Source organism: Vombatus ursinus, unplaced genomic scaffold (genome assembly GCF_900497805.2).
Source record: "Vombatus ursinus unplaced genomic scaffold, bare-nosed wombat genome assembly UNPS02014768.1, whole genome shotgun sequence".
NCBI lineage: Eukaryota > Metazoa > Chordata > Mammalia > Diprotodontia > Vombatidae > Vombatus > Vombatus ursinus.
This window is the reverse complement of record NW_020954546.1, coordinates 8,101,101-8,121,878: the sequence shown is the minus strand read 5'-3', so window position 1 is coordinate 8,121,878 and position 20,778 is coordinate 8,101,101. Positions and strand designations below refer to the sequence as shown.

Sequence of the window (20,778 nt, the reverse complement as noted above, 5' to 3'; positions counted from 1 at the left end):
GAAAGGGGACTGGTATCCAGCTGGGGCCAGTTTTGTCTCCTCAAAAGTCACCTGGAACAGCAATCAAGGCCAGTGAAATGTAAATTGCACTGCAGGGAGTTGAGAGAGGTTTGAGGCCCAGCTCCCAAAGAAACCACCATCAAGGGGGAAGGAGTCAGAGAGGGAAGAGGGGAATGCAAGGAGAAAAAAGGCTGAATTTATTAAAGACCTCAAGTGGAAAAAAAAACTGTTCTTTAGCATAAAGCAACAAGGAAAGTATAACAGAAAGTGCTCTGACCCACAGATGTGCAAAACAAATCCAGACATCTCTGATTAAATATTGTAAGAGAAAGGAAAACGACTCAACCACTGAGGAGGCAGAGGACTCCGTGGATTCCCAAGAAAGGATGTTTTAAAAAAGAAAAAAGAATTGTGAAAGTAGAATCTACAGCCTGTATAGCAGAAATAATTGGCAGAATAGAAAATTTTGAATCTATGGTGGCAAGTTTCACTAAAGAAATAAAAGAGTGACTAAGTGATTGGGAATGCAAATACAGAGGTAAAGGACAATCTGGGAGAAGAGAAGGGAAAAAAAAGCAATAATGTTAGAAGACAACATGCTCTTCACACAAGCAAAACATATTAATCTTGAAGATAAGATGTGTAGAGATAACTTAAGAATTATAGGTCTCCTAGAGGAACATGAGAAGTCAAAAAAACCTCAACACCATAACATAATAAATAATACAAGAAAATTGCCCAGAACTTCTAAACACAGAAAACAAAAGTGCCAACTGAAAGAATTCATAGTTCTCTCCAGGGGGAAATCTATACTGCAAACTCCAAGACACACAGTGGTTAGATTTAACAATTCCAATTACAAACTAATTCTGAAAATGACCAGGAAAAAGACCTTCAAATATAAAGGAAAGGAAATTCTAATAACACAAGTCTATTCTATACCCCACCAGAAACTGCAGGAGGAAATGGAATGCATTCAGAAAGGCAAAGGAACTCAATACACAACTCATGGTGACATATCCTGCAAAACTAAGCCTGACCATAAATGATAAAAGACAGCTGTTTTCAATGAAAAAGAGGGGTTCAAAGCATTCCTACAAAGAAAACTGGCACTGAAAAACACTATCTGCTTTTCAAACAGAAATACAAGAAAGCTAAATAAATACAGCGACTAAGAACGATAGAGGGACCAATAAAAGATTTCTTTCTAAAATTACACAAAGAAACAGGTGAAAGCACAAGCGAAATACAAGAGATGGTGGAGGAACATACCTGAACAACATGGACTAAACTCACAATGCCACGCCTACAGGTGAAGCAATGCTTTTTGTGGGACAAAATTGCAGAATACAAGGGCAAGAGGATTTTAGAAGACAGAGGGAAATATGTAATGCACCTTGATCACTTCAAAAGTTAGCAATGAAGGGAAAAATGACTCCTGTAGTCTCTTGAGAAGAAGAGGACCTACAAGAGAATGGGTGAGGAAGCAAATGGAGGACTGAAATGAGAGGAAAATCTTGTTTCAGTGGTGGGAGGGCTTCCCACTGAAAAACGCCTCTATGAGGGAAAAGAAATATTCTGTAATGGCAGATGGGGATCGTAAAGTGCATATAATCTGCAGGGATTCAGAGCTTAGAGACCATTCCCACTGTCTCAGAAGAAGAGGAATCAGAGTTCCTGGGAGCAAATGGCAGCCAGAGGAGGAGGAGGGCACGGGCAGAGAGATTTCATGGCAAATGGGAAAAGAGAAGAACACGAAGAGGGCAAGGGCAAAGGGTAGGGATGAATAATACAATTATGAACACACTGGGCAACGCTGCCATCTTCTCCAGCACCTGCAGTAACTGGCTCTTCTAAGAGTGAAGCACAACAGAAAAAGGGGATCTGGGGCAAGACCTACAAGGCAAGAACAGAGAAACTCTGTATGACAGAACACAAAGCGAACATTCTATGAGGAGTACAGAGCTAAAAAAAGGAATAAATACGTATAAGGGCCATGAACCAAATAACAGAAGTCTAGAATAGGCAAGGAAGAGAAATACTGAAGACAATGAGGCAAAGAAATTCTTTTTAGAAAAAGGCACAGAAAATGAAATTTAAAATAAACAAAACAAGCTGAAGTAGCGGAGAGGAAAAGAGAGCTTATTTGACTGCTTAACTGAGAGGATATGAAAAGAGGGGAAGAACGAGATAACTAGATAAAAGGAAGAAAGAAAAAGGAACCAATAAGTGAAACAAAACTCCAAAACGAGGCAAAAGGGTAATAAGCAGAAGGGGGAAAGGGCTTGTAGATGAAAGGAAAAAAGCCACTGATAAGAGGGTTATCTTAAAGTAGATTAAGCTAAAGTAAGTGAACAAAGAACCGTCTTTACGGGAGGGGGGCAGGAAGAATGCGCAATATTAGAGACATATAGAGGAAAATATAAGCCTAACTCATAACTTTAAATGTAAACGGACTAAACAGTCCAATAATATGAAAAAGAGTTAACAGATTAGATAAGAAAACAAAATCTGACAATCTTTTGCTTACACTTAAAAAAGACATATACAGAACAAAAATGAGGATGTAGAACAAAACTTACTGTACAAGTGAATTTTTAAAAGTATGAGTTACAGTCATGTTATCAACAAAGCAAAACCAAAAATTCACCTTTGTCAACTGACCTCAGTTTGAATTCTGGCAGACTGTGTGTGTGTGTGTGTGTGTGTGTGTGTGTGTGTGTGCGCGCATCCTGGGTAACTTACCTATTCAGTACTCTCCTCTGATCCTTCAGTCCCCGTTACCTATAATCTTATAACCCTCTTCCTCTTCTTGGATAAATTCCTGGGGAAAGCTGTCTACAATCTATGCCTTTACATCCTTTCCTCTTGCTCCATTCTAAACTATGCAATCTGGCTTCCTGCCTCATCATTTACTGAAACTACCTCCCCAAGGTTACCAATGATCTTTTAATTGCCAAATCCAGTGGTCTTTTCTCAATCCTCACCCTTCTTAACCTCTAGGCAGCCTCTAACACTGTCAATCACCTTTTTTTCTCTCCTCTTTAGGTGTTCAGGACATTGCTGTCTCCTGGTTCTCCTACTTGACTGATGGCTTTTTCAACTTCTTTTATTGATTTTCCCCCTCCACTTCTTGCCCACTAACTGGGGTGTCACCCAAGGCTCTCTTCTTCCTTTACACTCTCTTTCTTGATGATCTCATCAGGTCCCAAGGGTTTTTAATCTATGCAGGTAATTCCTAAATCCATATTTCCAGCTCTCACCTCTTTCCTGACCTCCAGTCTCACACTAATTGACTAAACAGACATTTCAAACTAGATATCCTATAGGCATCTTAAACTTTACATGTTCAAAACAGAACTTGCTATCTTTCCCCCCAAAATCCTTCTTCTCCCCAACTTCCCTATTACTGATAAGGCACTTCCATCTTCCCAGTCACCAAAGTTTCACAGTCTAGGTCTCATCCCTTCATCCTCTCTTCCTCTCATTCCACAAATTCAATCTGTTGCCAAGCCCTGTCGCTCCCCACTTCACACTTCTTGTCTATGTTCCCTTTGTCCCTCTCTGGTGCAGGTTCTCCTCAACTCACGCCTTCTGCCTCAAGTCCCTCCCTCACCCCAGTCTATTATTGCACGCTCAGCTGTCAATGTGACCTTCCTAAAACACAAATCTGACCATGTCAATCCCTTATTCAGTAAATTCCAGCGGCTCCCCATTACCTATAGGATCAAAGACAGACACATCGGCTTGTCCTTCACAGCCTTTCACGACCTGGCCTCTTCCTACACACTTTACTACCCTTGATCTAGTCTATGATCCAACACCACTGACCTTCCTGCAGTCCTCTTACACGACATTCCAGCTCCAAACTCAATGCACTGCCACTGGTGCTCCCCTATTCCTGGAGTGTTCTCCCTCCTCACTTCTGCCTCGAGACTCAGCTCAAATCCTCTCTTCTGAGAAAGGCCTTTCCCAGTTTCCTCATCTCCCCCAAAGACAGTGCCTTCTATTTACAAGCTACATATCCTGCACGTAGATAGCTGTCTGCCCGGTACATCCACTTGAATGTGAACTCCTTAAGGACAGAGACTGTGGCTTTGCCTTTTGTGGGATTCCCAGCACTTAGCACAGTGCCTGGCACATAGTATGCACTTAACCAATGTTTGGCGATCGATAATGATCAAGTCTAGTCCCAAAGAAGAGATGTGAGAATACGCATCCCTCCCTTCTTTGGAGTCACTGGGGACTATTGGTGAAGAATACTGCCTTCACTGTCAGACTTGGGTGATAAATGTTGGTTGGCTGGTTCTGTTTTTAATCTGTTACAAGGAATGATTCTTAGTGAGCAGGGATTGATTCTGAGATGAAGATGGAGTAAAAACCAAAAGTCTCAATAACCGAAATTCAAAGTGAAATCAATGGCTAAGCCCCCGAGCTCTTACTTGACATTGGGACATTCGTCGCAGACCACTTCCTGGGTCATCTGGAAGCGCCCCGGGCCCAGCTGTGTTGTCCTCATTTCCTGGCGGCAATTGCATTTCCGTTTGCCAGGTGCCTGTCGGGCCACAGGTTTATTTCTAACCACCTACAAAAGGAAGACAAAGGAGGAGTCAGGCAGATCTTCAGACTCTTTGTTTCAGCCCACTGCTCCTGGGTTTCATGCACCAAATACAAGAATAGTTAGTGGCCTCAGCGATTTATCCAAGAAGGAAGGAAATAAACTTTTGTTAAACACCTACTATGTGCCAGGCCAAGGTTATCTCATTTGATCCTCACAATAACCCTGGAAGGGAGGTGCTTTGTTATTCCCATTTCACAGCTGAGGAACTGAGGCAAGCAAAGGTTACCTGACTTGCTCAAGGTCATACAGTTAGAAGTTAACTGTCTGAGGGTGGATTTGAACTTAGGTCTTTCTGACTCCAAGCCCAGCACTACATCCATTGTACCACCTAATCCTAACCCCAATTCCTACCATGATAGTCTTCTACAAAACACAAAGGCCTCAGAATTTTATCTATTATCTTGAATCGGAAATGAAACAAACAGAGACTCAAATATCACAACTTTAAGGAGGCACAAAGCAAAGGAAAGAGGCTCAGTTTGAAAGACAATTTGAAAAATGTTGTAACTGCACAAGTATCTATAATTGTAAGCTGCAGAGATAAATTCTCTGAGTTAATGTTAGCAAAGGAATTAGTGTGGGACAGTCAAAACAACATGGAGTAAAAGTCAGAAGTCTTGATTTCCAGGGGCACCTAGGCGGCACAGTGGAAAGAGCCTTGGCCCTGCATCCAAGAGGACTCGAGTTCAAATCTGGACTCAGACACATAACACTTACAAGCTGTGTGACCCTGGGCAAGTCACTTAACCCCACTGCTTACCAAAAAAAAAAGTCTTCACTTCCAGTGGTGGCTCTGCCCTGGCTAGATAAATAGCCTTAGTAAGTGGAACAATTTCTCAGAGCCTCAGTTTCCTCATCTATAAAACTGGGCTGCTTATCCAACAGGATTAGGAGGCCATAATTAGATAATGGATATGAAAGCCCTTTAAAATCTGTATTACTATGAAAAGACCTCAGCAAGAGGATATATAGGCTCCCATCTTGGACAGCACTAACAACAGTCACAAAGTTAACGCAGTCACAGTTGCGACCTAACCTTAAGGTTATTCTCATGAAATGACTTCCTTGTTTCAGACCTCTGGGCACGGAATTCTCTCCTCCTCACAGTCTCCAGACACAAACTTTTAATTTTTAAGAAGAAATAAAAGGTCCATTTCTTTGAAGAGGAAGTATAACCAAACATTCAAAACCTTTCACGGATGTGGTCACAAGTTCATATGAAGAACTTTGTTCTCATTAAGTTAAAAAAAATACTCAACTGAAAGGCAAAGGCTCAGGCAGAATAGTGACATAAATGCCTGGAGAAACTGACTGTTTGCAGGTAGCCCCAACATGTGAAAACCGAGGTTTATGAAAAAGTATAATTGTTCGGAGGGAATTATTATTTTTCCAAAATGACTGAGAATATGACCTCATTTAAGTCACACATGCCCCTGGAGTATTCAGAATAGGATTTGATTCCTCCATTTTGGCAAGGTCCCCCTAAGAGGTGTCATGGTGCCTTCTGTTTCTCAAGGCTGCCACAACAAGAGATTCTTGCCACCCAGTTAGTTACCTATGACACAGCTGTCCATCCTTATGACCAGAATGACAATCCTAACAACTCTCTCCCCTCACGGACACAACTGCTATACTCTGTGCCAATCAAGATTTTTCTTAACCCACCAAGCTTTTTTTCTTAAGAAAGATGCGAGGATGAGAAAATCCCATTAGCAAATTCTGAGGCCTGTATGGGTAGCCATTCTTTTCAACTCACTTCGACAAAATTTCCTGAATATACTTCTTCTAAAGTGACTTCCAGGTCCACAACAATGTCGTTTCCTCTTGGAATGTTCCTGTCCTGCTGCCGTGGGCTTCCTCCAAACATGAAGCCAAAATCTCCAAAGAAACTGTAAGGAATTATGGAATCATTAAGATGGAAGGAAAATCCAAGTCCAGACCAACTACAGTCAGTCAATAAGCACTTTTTATATGCCAGGTACCACACAATTGCTGGAGATACAAAGATAGGCAAAACACAGTTCCTGATCTGTTCACAGTCCAATGGGAGAGACAACATGCAAACAATTCTATATAAATAAAATCTATATGCAGGATAAACTGCAGATAATCTCAAAGACGAAGCAATGAAATTACGGAGGACTAGCAAAGGTTTCTTACAGACAAAGGTCAGATACGTAATTCCCGATAAGGACACAGTGTCTTTACGATGGTAACCACCTTTTTTATCCTTTATGCTGCTCACATGCTCTGAGGTGACTGAATTTTGTGAATGTCACATTTTCCCCTTCTGTGTTATTACATGAGCCAAAATCTAAAGATAATGTCTCCACTGAAATGGAAGCTTTTTTATAAGGCAAATCTATAAGCATAAGGAACATACATCCAACAAGGGCATCACATTGGATTAAACAGACGCACAAACACACGCACACCCCTTATAAATCTCAGTGTTATCTTTCAAAATTAAAGGCCCCAGAGGTAGCTGTGGTCGCTTTTGGGACCCAGAGTCACTGCAGTTTTTAAAAAGCTCTCAATCCGAGGGCAGCTAGGTAGCGCAGTAGATACAGCACCAGCCCTGGAATCATGAGGACTTGAGTTCAAGTCTGGCCTCAGACACGTAACACTCACTAGCTGTGTGACTATGGGCAAGTCACTTAACCCCAATTGCCTCACCAAACACCCCCCCCAAGAAAAACCTCTCAATCCGACAATTTGTCTCCCCCAGACAGGCAGGTCTGGAGCTCCACGTGAAGAAGCATCTCTCCAGCCTCACTAGGTGATGTTGGCATATATTGCAGTTTTCAGAGATTAAGAAGGTGACACTATTATCTTGTCACGGAATGTGACAGTTCTACTGCTCAACAGGAATGGTGTGTTGCTCAGCCCTTCACATACCCAGGACACTGAGAATGCAGTAAATGCTGGCATACAAGGGTCTCTACTTCCCCCTACTGGTCATAATCACTGCCCTCACACCTGTGACAGCAATGGCATGGGATTAGAGTAGGGGTGGAAGAAGGGATCGGTATATGTAGGCGGAATTTCCTTCTTTATTTTATATGACTGATTTTTTAGAGAGAGAGAAAACATATTCTAGAAACTAACAGTGAAAATAATTTCCCAGTGTCATGAATTAGCAAATAATTCCTACAGGCAGGATGGCTTGTAGACAGGTAAATTTCTTACTGTGAAAAGATATCCCCATGGGAGCTCTGGTGACCATCCTTCAATCCCTCTTCGCCATAAGCATCATACTGCTTTCGTTTTTCCTCATCTGATAGCACCTAAGGATAAAAGACACGTGACAAGGAGTTTGAAATAGCTGGCCTTAGTTATACCCACAGTGATATTTATCTGACCTGACACCGGTCTCAAGACTTCTGATGAAAAGTAACCTTCATCTAAGCTTTTTACATACATCCCAGGATAAATTCACTCATCTAACCTCTAGGGAGACCCCAGTTGGTTGCAGGGTTGACATATATTTTAAAAGACAGTAGAATGGGTTGTCTTGGGGCTCACTGTTTCTTTCTAGGTCCTGCCAGCAGTGGAGCACACATTTACTCAGCTCCCTTGGCAGTAAGGCTCCCACGAAGCCAGTTTCTTCTCAGAGTAAAGGTTAACAAAGCCAAATTTACTAGAAAATGGAGGGCTGGTGGAGAACTTCCACCTGCAAACAGAGGAAGGACTATTCTACAAATCGTTTTAAGTTTCTGCTGACAAGAGTAATGAGTTTAAATGGCAACAAGAATGGCAAATTTAGACAAAGGATCTAGCAACAGGATGGAGTGTCGAGAAAGCTGGACCAGAAGGCACCTTCCTTCTGTCTTGGGCATTTCAACTCACAAATCGCGTGGCTGTGGTCAAGTCAGTCTCCTCATAAGCCTCAGTTTCCTCATATATAAAATGATCGAGTTGGACTAAAAACCTCCAAGTTCGTGTCTACCTGTTTGGTTCTGTGACTTTTTGATTCTAAGTTCTGAGTTATACAAAGTCTCTGAGAACACGATTGTGAATGGAAACTGTGGTGTCTTTTTTATTCCCCTGACAATTTTAAAGAATGAGTAAGGAGTTATCTTTTCAGATGACTTTGAAGACTTTCTAATGATTAACAATGATTCATATTTTAAATAATGGTATGTTTCATCAGAAACAGATTAAGAACTGCTCAAATGCTGGGCCTTTCTCCTGCACTCCAATCTCTCATCAACTGCCAGTTGAACACCTCCGCCGAGATAGGCAGGCATGTCCCAAACCCAGCCCACTTCCTAACGTCCCTATTTCTGTCATGGGTACCAGCATCTTTGCAACTTCAAGGACAAGGAATCCTACTTTCCACTTCCTCCTTTACCATAAACTAAATAACCATCAAGTTTTATTGCCAGCTGGATGGCACAGTGGGTAGAGCCCTGGATCTGGAGTCTGGACGATCAGAGTTTAAATATGGCCTCAGACATTTCCTGCCTGTGTGAGTCACTTAACCTCTGTCTGTTTCATCTTCCTCATCTGTAAAATGGGGGGTAATATTTATAAAGTGCCTTGACAACCTTAAATACTTTATAAATGCTAGATACTATTGATTCTACCCCCAGAGTTTGATTCAGGGCCTTATCAACTCTCTCTTGGATGACTAATAGCCTTCTAATTAGTCTCTGCCTCTACCATTTCTCCTCTCCAATTTATCCTTCACCCAGCTGTCAAACTGATGTCCCTAAAGCATAATTCTGAACACATCATTCCCATCCTTATTGTTACCAGGATAAAATACAACCACCTTGGACATTTAAAGCCTTTCAAAATCTGCCTCCAGCTTAGATTTCTAGCCTGGTTTGTTTCACTTGGCCTCTCATGCACCATGTTCTTGCTAAAGTGGCATCCTCACAGCTCCCTGTCTACGCCTCTGCATCTCCCACCTATGTGCCTTTGCACAGGGTTTCCTGTTTGGAGAGCGCTTCATTCTCCTTACTGCTTCCTGGAACCCTAACTTCTCTCAAGGCTCAGCTCAAGTGCCCCCTCCCAAGTGAAGCGGCACCTTCCTGGTCCTCCTCCAGGTGTTCGTGTGCTCTCATTCTCCCACCAAAGTATTTTCATGTAGCATACTATCAGCTCCCTGGGGTCAGGGCCATTTTCTTTTTATATCTGTATGCTCAGCTCCTAGCACAGTGCCTGGAACACAGCGAACATTTAAGAAATGCTACCTGAATTGAACTGGGGGCCTTCAAACAAAAAGAGAACATCAGGATCTCAAGCTCTTCGAGTATAATAAAATAGAGCAGATGAATAAAAATCATCCCTCCAGCTATTTAGTGAGGTGCTTGTTGTTTGGACGGCAGTTTCAGACATGTCAGAGAAGACAGAAATCCAACAGAAAAAGATCAAGCTCCTAGAGACTAGAAAGAATGGCAAGAGTTGACAGCAAAAACTTCAACCAGAAGGGCAGAGGCTGAGAAAAGGGCCCTTTGAAGCAGGCAGGGGAAACGGCTGATATGTAATTCCTCCCAGACTCTCTCTGTTAATACTTGCAAAGCTAGCTCAAGCGAACTGAGGAACCCAAGACCCTTTTTGATTTCTATCCAACGTACACCGTTTAGATCCCAATCTGAAATGACCACACGCAATGGCCTACCCTGGACAGGACTTATGGGATACAGGAGATACTTCCAAAGAAGCAGAGAAAGCGTGGAATGACTTTAATCTTTGGAAATGTCTTTGAAAGAAAAAAAAGACCTTTCTCCCTTTGAATTCCTAGGTGGTGGCAATGAAAAGTTAATCTAAGATTTAAGAAAAATAATTTAGAGCAAATATGCTATATGGATATCAGTCATGTAACAAGAGTCTCCATCAAAATTAAAACTAGTATCACTCAAAGCATAATGGAGATGTGCATGGTGGGCTTAAGAAGGCTGCAATATAGAACAAATAAGGAACTAGGAAGAACTGGAGGAAGGTACATCATCAAAGAAATGTGTGATTGAAAAATAAAATGGGTTGGTCACATGATGAGACTGAAGCATAATTGATGGACAGCCCACGTGCTCTCCTATTACGATTACAATATCAGAAAAAAAGCCAGCAAGGCCTTTAGGCTTTAACATATTGAGTGAACTGCTGTGGTGAGCTTATGGGAGGCCACAGGAAAGAGATGCACAGGACGGACAGGCATGAATGGGGTGTAATTTGTGTTGCCGGAGGCAGTGTCCAGATCACTCAGATCATAGATATAATGACGTATTCTAAATATGACCAAAAAACAAGTCCAAAATTTGTAAGGAACTGTGATGATTCCCAGACCACAATGGACAAATGGTTGATGGCTATAAACAAGGAATTATCAAAACAGGAAACATAAATTATTAATAGTCACTCAAAAAATGCCAAACTCACTAATATTTAAAGAGATTTCAACGATAACTTTGAGGTACCACTTCCCACTCAAATTGGCAAAAGTATTTAATAACAACGAAACTCAATGTTGGCGAGGCTGTGGAGCCACGGTGGAATCACCGAGAGAATCTTGCTGGACAGCAGTTTGTGGGATGAAGCAGCAGTGTGTCAACAAGCATTTAGTAAATGCCAACACTGAGCAGGCACTGTGATAAGCTCTAGGGACGCAAAAAAAGGTGGGCAGTTCCAGGTCCCCAGGAAATCACAGTCTAATGGCGGAGATAATGTGCAAACAACGATATATGAAAAAGACATAGACAAAATAAATAGGAGATAAGAGAGGGAAGGCATTAGAACTACGGGGAATCAGGGGAAAGGCTTCTTGCTGAAGGTGAGATTTTAGCTGGGATTTGAATGAAAACAGATAAGTTAGGAGGCTGAAGTGAGGGGGAGAGAGTTCCAAATATGGGGGACAGCAAATGAAGTGTCTAGTGTGAGGAACAGCATCAGAGTCACTTGATTGCAGAATACATCGAGAGAAAGAAGACTGGAAAGGAAGGCAAGAAGAGGCAAGGTCGTGGAGGGCTTTGAAAACCAAAGAGAAGATTTTATATTTGAACCTGGGGATAAGAGGGAATCACTGGATTTCAATAAATGGAGGGAAGGGGAGTGACAAAGTCAGATCTGCATTTTGGGAAGATCAGTTTGCCAGTTTAACGGAAGATGGACTAGAATAAGGAGACACTTGAAGGCGGAAGGCCAACCAGCAGGCTACTGCAACAGTCCAGGCGTGAGGTGATGAAAGCCTGGGCCAGGTGGTGGTGGCGTCACAGAAAAGAAGGAGGCATACATCAAAAATGCTGGCAATTCAGAAATGTTGGGCCTTGACAAGTCATTGGATATGGGGAGAGTGAGGAGTAGAGGATGAAAGCTGCCTCAATAATTCAATTTTTGGGAATATCCTTGACAGTGTTTTGGTTTTTTTTACACCCATCTATTCAAAAATTTTCATAATAGCAGTACTATATGTAATTGCAAAAAAACCTAAAAGTAACTTAAATGATCAACAGTAGGGAAATGGTTAAACAAACTGAGAATTTTTTTTGGGGGTGAGGCAATTGGGGTTAAGTGACTTGCCCAGGGTCACACAGCTAGTAAGTGTCAAGTGTCTGGTCTGAGACTGGATTTGAACTCAGGTCCTCCTGATTCCAGGACCAGTGCTCTATAAACTATGCCACCTAGCTGCCCTGAGAAATATTAATGTAATGGAACAGAATAATCTAATTAAAATAGCCAAGTATGAGGACTACAAAGTGACAAACCTTTGTCAAAGAATGAGAAGTTTAAAAAAAGCAAAACCAGAAGAATGGAGCATACACTGCCTATGATCATATGAGGAAAAGTGAATCAGAATCAATGGTCAAAGAAGCCTGATGGAGAATTAGAGAGACAGAAAGTGTTAGATGGTACTTTTCCCCCCAACTGAATTCTTGAGCCAAAGAGTAAGGTTATTTTTGTGCCTCCCCCCCAAACCCTCCCATTTTCCTAATTACCCTATCACTGTGGAGGTCACCAGGGTTTACCACCCAGGTGTCATTCTCTACTCACTCCTTCACTCATCGGAGGTAGGCTCCTCGCTCCCCTTCTGGACATCACTGTGCTTTCTTGCTGGGATCCTGAGCCCAACTCTCTTTGCAGGTGCTCTCATCAGCGCGACTCTGCCCTCTACAGCCTGAACAATTGCTGCTCTCTCACTCTGGAGGATGGCACTCCAAGGCCCTCCAAAGACATTCCTCCTACAATGAGGTCTTCCCCTAATTCTTTTAGTACCAATGTGGCACCATCTACTTATATTTCCTTAAATGAGATAATGGACACGAAGCATCTTGAAACCTTGGAGTTTTACAAATGTTAGCTAGAATTAATCCCTTGATGGTTCCATAAACTCTTGAACATTTTTCCTATTCCTAACAAGTATTTGCTTTTTATTACAGATGTCTCTGAAAGTAATGTATTAAGTAATCTTCTCATTTTAATGTGATTCCCACTAAATAGCAGACTGAAGGGGAAAACTAGACCCAATCTTTTCTTTCAATGGCCCGAGAAGAAAGGGGGAAAGCTGCATCAGCAGAAGTGAAGGAAGATACAAACGGTGCCTTGTGTTGTGCATCTGAAAGAGGTGGTGCAAGATGGGAAAGAGAGGAACCATGGCAACAACTGTAAATACTGCACACGCATTCAGAGGGATAAACGAGGTCCATAAGTATGCTGAGAGAGGAAAAGCAGGCCTGCATCATAAGACAGATGCCAGCCCAAACCACCAGGAGCAAAAGGAAATCTGCTGGCAGCTGATCTTGGGAAAAGCGTAGCACTCAGCATTGTTTCTAATCATCAATCTGCTGGACAATCTCCACTAAAATCCTACTCCAATGCCTTACCACAGGGTGCAGGTAGTCGTTGGTTTTCAAAGGCGAAGGAGAAGAAAAAGAAACAAGTGGTCCTTACCATGCCAGAAGGCCCTGGAGTCGAGGCACAGAACAGCCATATTATTGTCTGCCATCCTAAGGTCAGAGAGGCTCATCACCACCAGGTGGGGGGGGGGCACCCACATAGTATTCTGGCCCCAGCAGCTAATGAAGGCACAGCCAGGCTGTGATCTGTAACTGCAGAGTCTATTCTGGCACGAGTAAAGTCCCAAACCCTCTGAGAACTGATACAACCTGCTTTTATTAACATTTTTGCCTTCAAGTCTACATTCTGTGGTCTTGTTTATGACAATGTAGTGAATTTGGTATCAGCGTCTCTCTTTCCACAGGTTGGCAGGGCCAGAACAATCACCCTCAGTTGATAGGGGAAGAGGTGAAGGGACCTGATTACTCAGTTTTATTATAGCTAGAACTGGACGAACACTACAACTTACTATTATTATCAGCAAATTATTATTGTTGTATTAGTGATGACAACTTGATGAAATAACAGGAAATAGACGACTCTACGCTTGCTTCTTCACTTTTTGCGGATTAACAGTAAGCTTTTTGGGGTCTGAACCTGTGATTTAAGAGGGAATAAGGAAATTCCAGAGCGGAAAGTATTTCTACCAATGTAGACTGCTAAGCAGTCTGCAACTTTCAATCCTAGAGTGGCCTGGGAGTACTGAGTTAGAAGTGAATTGGTCTATTAAGGGTCACACTGCCAGGATGAATCAGAGGCAGGACTTGAACCCAGGCCTTCCTGACTCTTTGGCCAGCTGACTATCTAAGTTTTCCTAATTCTAAGGTCATGCTACTTCTCAACAGTGAGTCTTACAAACTCTTTATTACTATTAATATGGAAAGGGTTTCTTCATAGAACCACAACCAAACCACAAATACTCAACTTAGTAAAATGTTATCACTGATTCCACCTCAATAAACAAAAGGAGTTTGTATTAAAGTACATTTTGGTTTTTGTCTTTCCTTTCGGTTCTGTAACAGAATCAAAGCATTTCTAAGCCGGGCCTAGACCTGGAGGGCAGGCTCTGCTGCCACCCTGCCACCTGGCTGGCGACACTTCCACCCCCAAGCCTTACTTTCCCTGTCTGTAAAATGAAGACCACCTCAGCTGTCATAGTCATCTTCCTATTCTGACTACTAGGGAATCTGTGCCTACAGACATTCATTTCCTTTCCTTTCCTTCTGGGGTTTTTTTTTTTTTATTCCTCTGTTATGATTCTAACTTGGGGGATGGGCTAGCCCATGCAGACATCGAAAGACATGCTGGTGACCTGGTAACCAATGTTTTCGTGTTACCTGCTCAAGCCCTAGGTGTCCCCAATTTCCCTTAACATATCCCTCAGAGTTTTGTGTCTGTTTTCCTGAATCCATCAAGACATTGTCTAAAATTAAGGGGCCTAAAGACATATGGAGAAAGGGTGAGATGTTTCCAACGTGTTAATCTTAGAGTCAAGAACACCTGGATTTCAATCCTACCACTGACACTTATTAGCTGTGTGATGCCAGGTCAGGTGCTACACCTCTCTGGGCTCAGTTTCCACATGCTAAAATGAGGGGATTTCACTCGAGGGGCTCTGAGGGCCATCTATCTCTAAAAACTCAGGACATAACAAAGCTGTAAGGAAAGTGCTTTGAAACTGTACACTACTAAAAAGAGAAGTATTTTTTAGGCTAAGTTCCTCACTTCACAAATGAATGAGTACACACCTGGCTTGTGAATACTAGAGGCAAATGAGTCACTAGGACAGCAATTGTTGTATCTCTGTACCATCAACAATAAAACTGAATAAAAGTGACCATTATGGACTTCCTTATCTAAAGTAACAGACATCTTCTTAAGGAAAAAACTACTATTGCTTGTGGTATTCTGAGGGTTGGTGGGGATGTGCTCAAGTGTCAAACACTCAATTACTTGGATTCTGTAATATTCCTGTCCTGTAAACTTTCTAAGAATGAATGAGAATCATGACTGAATAAAATCTAATAGAGAAAGAATAGACAAGTTTTTCTGTAGAATTTCAAAAACTAGATGCTACTAGTGCAAGATGGTGTATCTAGTCCAGAAGATTCTAGTTAAAGAATACGGGTATTCACTTTGGGAGCAGACGGTTTAAGGATCAAGAAGGTCTTGAAGAGAAAAAATGTCTAACAGTTTTAATGAGTAGAGAGTCAAACATGTGGGCCCTGAGATTATTAAGAAAATAATAATAGGACAGAGCTCTGGCCAGAGGAAGAGCATCATATAAAATTGATTCAATTTAGGCAATGAGGACACAGAATTCAACTGGATCAAAGCTTAGATCTGATGACACCAAGGGTACTCACTTAATATTTCAATATGTTTTCTTACTTGTAAAAGGAGAGGATTGAAGTAAAAGATCCCTAAGGTCTCTGCCAGCTCTAAAATCCTATGGTTCAATGAAAGGTCTGCTTATAGGGAATCCCTCTGCCTAGGGACCAGAGAGCTGCACCATCCTAAAGCTGCTGATCACTTAGCAGCACCTTCTTATACAGGACCCTCTCCATTTTCATAAGAAACAATGAAGTCATACACTGAACTGGGAGAAATGTGGTATAAATGATGGAATTACGTGTATTGGTAATATAAGTAACTTAATAGGACTGGAAGAAAAGGTGTAAACTGCATAAATGTAGACTGTCATCATGAGAAGAGCTTAAACTTAGCTTCTTTGGAATTTTTGCAAAAAGATACTCATCCAACTGATTTCTAGTCTTGAGGTAAGGTAAGTATGATTACAGAGAAGGACAAAAGTGCTTGTTTTGACAGATAACTCATATAATTTCCTTGAACTATGCGTACAAGGCAGATTACAGGATTTCAAGAGGCAGAAGAGATCTCAGGAACCACTTGTCCAACACTTTCATTATACAAATTTTAAACCTGAGGCCCAAAAGTGACTTGCCCAAGGTCACACACAGCTGGTATAGGACAGGGCCAGGATTTGAATCCTCAAATATAACCGGTGCCATTCATTCCAGATATTTTTATACAGTTCCACTTGCACCTGGGTTATAGAGTTAAAGGAGGCAACATTAAAAGAACCAGATCTGCCCTGAGTTTCATTGAGCTGGGGAGTGCTTCTACAACCTAGAAGATGATATAAGAACCCTGTCTTAAGCTAGAAAGAAGCATAAGCATCAAAAAGACTAGTGGCTACCAACACCTTCCCCTTTTGAACATTTTCTACCACCGTTAGTTTTCATGTTTCTTTTCCATTCCTTCCTTTCTAGCAAAAAGAAGAGAGAAGCAAGAATTCAAGAATTCTAACTCCACCACTCGGGCAATTCATTTACCTTCCACCTGCGTCATATGGCTAGAAGAGAAAAAGGATCCCTGAGGGTAGTGACCACACAGCAAGGCGACATGTTTGACCAGCATTATAACTTCATTAGAGGAAAAGTAAGTCAGGGATGTTGTCATTCTTTCTAGTTCCAGCTCCCCCAAGATGTGTACCTAGGCCCCATTCATTTCTTCACCTTCATTTTCCTGAAGGAAATGAAGGAAAAGAAAGCCTGAGTAAGTTAGGTAGGAAGATGAGTATGGTGGCCACATATGATTTAGCATTAAGTCTTCCTCATGTTTCCATCTGACCCATTTAAAAGGGAAGCTCCCTAAACAAAGAGAGTGAGTCTTTCTCGGTGCCAGATGGACTTCGGCATAGCTGTGTGGGCCTACTCACAACTGTGACATGTGCATTTTCTTACTGACCTCATAGGCAGCCCCAAGATCTTGGAACTTCTCTTGTGCTCGTGGGTCATCGGGGTTCCGGTCAGGATGAAGCTGCAGAGCCAGTTTCCGATAGGCCTTTTTAATATCTTTTACAGATGCACTGCGAGGTACCCCTAGGATCTTATAGAAATCTCGCCTGGGGAGAAGAAATCACTTGGTTATAAAAGTTTTAGGCTGTTTTATGGAAAATACCCCCAAAGCTTTTTCTCAGGCTTATGCCTGAGTAATGGAGAGGAACACAACTTAGAAAAATCAAAGAAGTGTGACTATGAGATTTAATTTTTAACAAACTAGAACTTACACATACAAATAAATGTTGTCCCCTTCAACACAGTGACCTTGGGAGGCTATACATTTGGAAAGGCAGCCGTAGGTAGTGGAAAGAATACTGGGAATAGAATCAGAAGTCCTGGGTCTGAGTCCCAGCTCTGCCACTTACTAGCTATATGTCACTTCACCTTTCTGACCCTCAGTTTCCTCATCTGTAAAATGAGGATAATAAGAGCTGTACTATCTACCTTTGATGGTTGTTGGGAGATCAAATAAAAATGTAAAATAAAATACTATATAAATATAAAACACTTTTCATTAGCGCTATTTCCAACACTACGAATGATCCCCAGAATTCTGCTTTTGCTCTAATGCTATTTAGAAATCCTCTTTGAGAACCACCTTCATAGGAAGCTACGTGAGAAAATCAATTATTTCACAACGAAACTTCATTTTTTTTTCAAATCCAAATCCAGTATTAGCCAGAATGATTACCCACCTTATCCACCACATTTGGCCCAGAACGACTTTTGGCTATTTTCAAAAATCAAATCCTTTCTCCAGGGATGACAATTTAGCCCCCACTAATGGAACTCCAAAGAATGTATAGCAGCCTCTGAAAGTGATTCCTACAGAGAAGGTCCCAAATCGCTTTGAGCATTAGAATCCACATGCAGCTTCCCAAGGCGACTTGACTACTCTGAAGGGAACCACATTCATTTATTTGAATTTATGATTTCTGATGTTCTTGTTTAAGTGGAAAAAAACCAACACAACAGCCTCACTATCACATCTCTTGAGTAGTACAACAGAAAGGAATATGACTGATTGTTGGCATGCCCAGTTTACAACAAGGTGATTCAGTAAATGTTCTAGATTCAGAGTGAGAACTCTGGGTTCAATAGCTCTGATACCGATTAGTTGTATGATCTTGGGCGAGTCATCTAAACCAGAAGTGTCACTGTAAGCACTCCACAAAACTCCCCAATGATGGCCAGAACCAGATTAAAATGTAACTGGGAAATGTTTGAGAAAATAAATAATACAATACAGCATAGATAACATTAATCGTGGTTTTCTAAGTCAATATGCGGCCTGCAGGGGACTTGGCCCATCTAAGCTTCATCCATAAAATGAGACTAACACAGTTCCTGCCTCATGAGAAAAGGGTTATGCAAGCTTAAAACTTTATAAAAAGCTACGCATTAACTTACTTTTAGTAGACAAAGGCAATTCACAAGAACTGGTAAAAGTTCACCAATAGTCTAGTGCTTCAGGAAAGAGTGGTTCCTAAAGTCATAGTGACCTCACTGATGGGGAGGATAGATACTTTGGGACCAAGTTCTTGAAAAAGGTTCCTCCTTCTAGAATCATTTCCTTTCCTTGTACAAGTTATTCTGAATAAATTATAAGCACCACTCATCCTCATCTTTCAGGGGAAAGTCAGGTCATTCTTGACAAATGTAGGTAACAATGATACTAGCAAAACAGAAACGAAGCAGTAAAGGTAGGTAGAAGTGCTCTACTCCAGGACATATCCCAGTTCTGTACAGAACACCTGGAACCTAGGAGTTCTGTCAAAGGCTCTCTTTCCCATCAGACTCTAGTTAAAAGAACTGAATCAGTCTCAGGTTATCAAATATCCACAAAGGTGTTTAAAATATTGAGTACCTATCTGAAAATCTGTAAAACTATTTTAACATTTTCAACTACAGGAAATGGTCTCTTGCAACATTAACTTACAAATTTGCTTATTGAGTTTTTTCTTGAAGACCTACTGGATGCAATCCATTACATCCTGAGGCAGTCCATACTACTTCTGGATAGCTCTACTTATTAGCAGGATTTTATTCTTGTTTTTTTTCCCCTTTCCTCAGGGCTAAAATTGCCATTTTGCCACTTGTACCTGCTGACTCCTAATTCAGTCCTCTGGGGCCAAGCAAAACAAATGTACTTCTACTCCCACCTGACAGATAATGACCATGTCTCCCATAAGTCTATCCCTAATCAGCTTTTTCCAGACACTCCCTGGCATTGCACCTGCCACTGACCCCTTCTCAGAAGAGCTCTGCTCCCCTCACTACTCAGCTTCCCCAACATTACCCCTAGCCAAGCCCTGCTCTCTCACCTCCTCATCCCCCCATGGCGTCCTACCCTTCACCTCTCTCCTGTACTGCCCCCAGCAGACACTGCTTTCCTCCCCTCCTGCCCCATCCATTCAACCTGCCCAACCCTGCCCTCCCAGCACAAAGATGTGCCCCCCATCCCCATCTCCTCACTTTCTCAGACAGCCTTGTCCCTCCCTCACCGTCTCCATCACAGACATTGCTCCCCACCCCCAGCACCCTCCCTCCATCACTCTCTTCCCAGGACAGAGGCCCCCCCCATCACAGGCAGCCCTGCCCTCCAGTCCTCGGCCTCCCCTGACATTGTCCCCCCTCACCCCTCCCCTAACAAGGCAGCCCTGCCCCCTGAGGCCCCAGCACCCCCACCCAACACAGCCCCCTGCCTCTCATCCCCTCCTCCATCACACACAGCCCCGACCCCTCAGTATTCGGCCCCATCCCCTTCATCCCCTCCCCCACCACAGGAAGCCCTGCCCACCCCCCCAACCTCAGCCTCCCTTGACGCTGCCCCCCATCCCCTCCCCTACCACCGACAGCCCCGACCTCTCAGTCCTCAGCCCCCCCAACAAAGCTCCGTGTCCCTCATCCCCTCCCCCATTAGCCCCCCGGTCAGACAGTCCTATCCCCTCACTCCTCAGGCTCCCCTCACGCTGCCCCCGTCTCGTCCCCCAGCATAGCCCGGTCCCCCTCGTCCCCGCCCCCTCCCAGACAGCTCTGCCCCCCTCAGTCTTCAGCCCCCTTCATCCCCTCCCCCATCGCCCCCCATCACCGGCAGCGCTTCCCTCCCTCAGCCTCCCCGATCCTTCCTCCCCTGCCTCCTGACGCCCTCCACGCCGAGGCCCCGCTCTCCTCACCCCGCCATCACGGCTCCGAGCATGTAGAGCAGCAGTAGGCACAGGCCGCCCAGCCTGTGCGGGGCCATGGTCAGTCTCCTCAGCGACAGCCCGCACCTTCTTCCCCTATCCCGGGAGTCCCCGCTCCCCGCGGGAGGCGGGGCCGATGCAGAGTCAGGCCAATCAGCGCCTAGGGCATCAGCGCGTGCCGGCGCTGTGGCCAATCACCGACGGACACTTCAACGCCTAGATCGCGTTCCCGTGAGGGACGGACCAGGAGAGCGGCATCCTAGGGCTG

General features: G+C 43.0%; 1 protein-coding gene across 1 annotated transcript in view; it reads right to left on the bottom strand.

Annotated features, from left to right (window-relative positions):
- DNAJB11 (DnaJ heat shock protein family (Hsp40) member B11) overlaps positions 1-20,629 on the bottom strand; it is a 28,815-nt gene extending 8,186 nt beyond the window's left edge. The window contains exons 1-5 of the mRNA XM_027861986.1: positions 20,502-20,629; positions 17,231-17,387; positions 7,811-7,908; positions 6,378-6,510; positions 4,443-4,585 (exon numbers count right to left, since the gene is read on the bottom strand). Coding sequence (XP_027717787.1) covers positions 4,443-4,585; positions 6,378-6,510; positions 7,811-7,908; positions 17,231-17,387; positions 20,502-20,569 — 599 coding nt within the window. The 5' untranslated portion in view covers positions 20,570-20,629. The remainder of the gene's footprint in view (positions 1-4,442; positions 4,586-6,377; positions 6,511-7,810; positions 7,909-17,230; positions 17,388-20,501) is intronic.
- Positions 20,630-20,778: the final 149 nt, after the last annotated feature.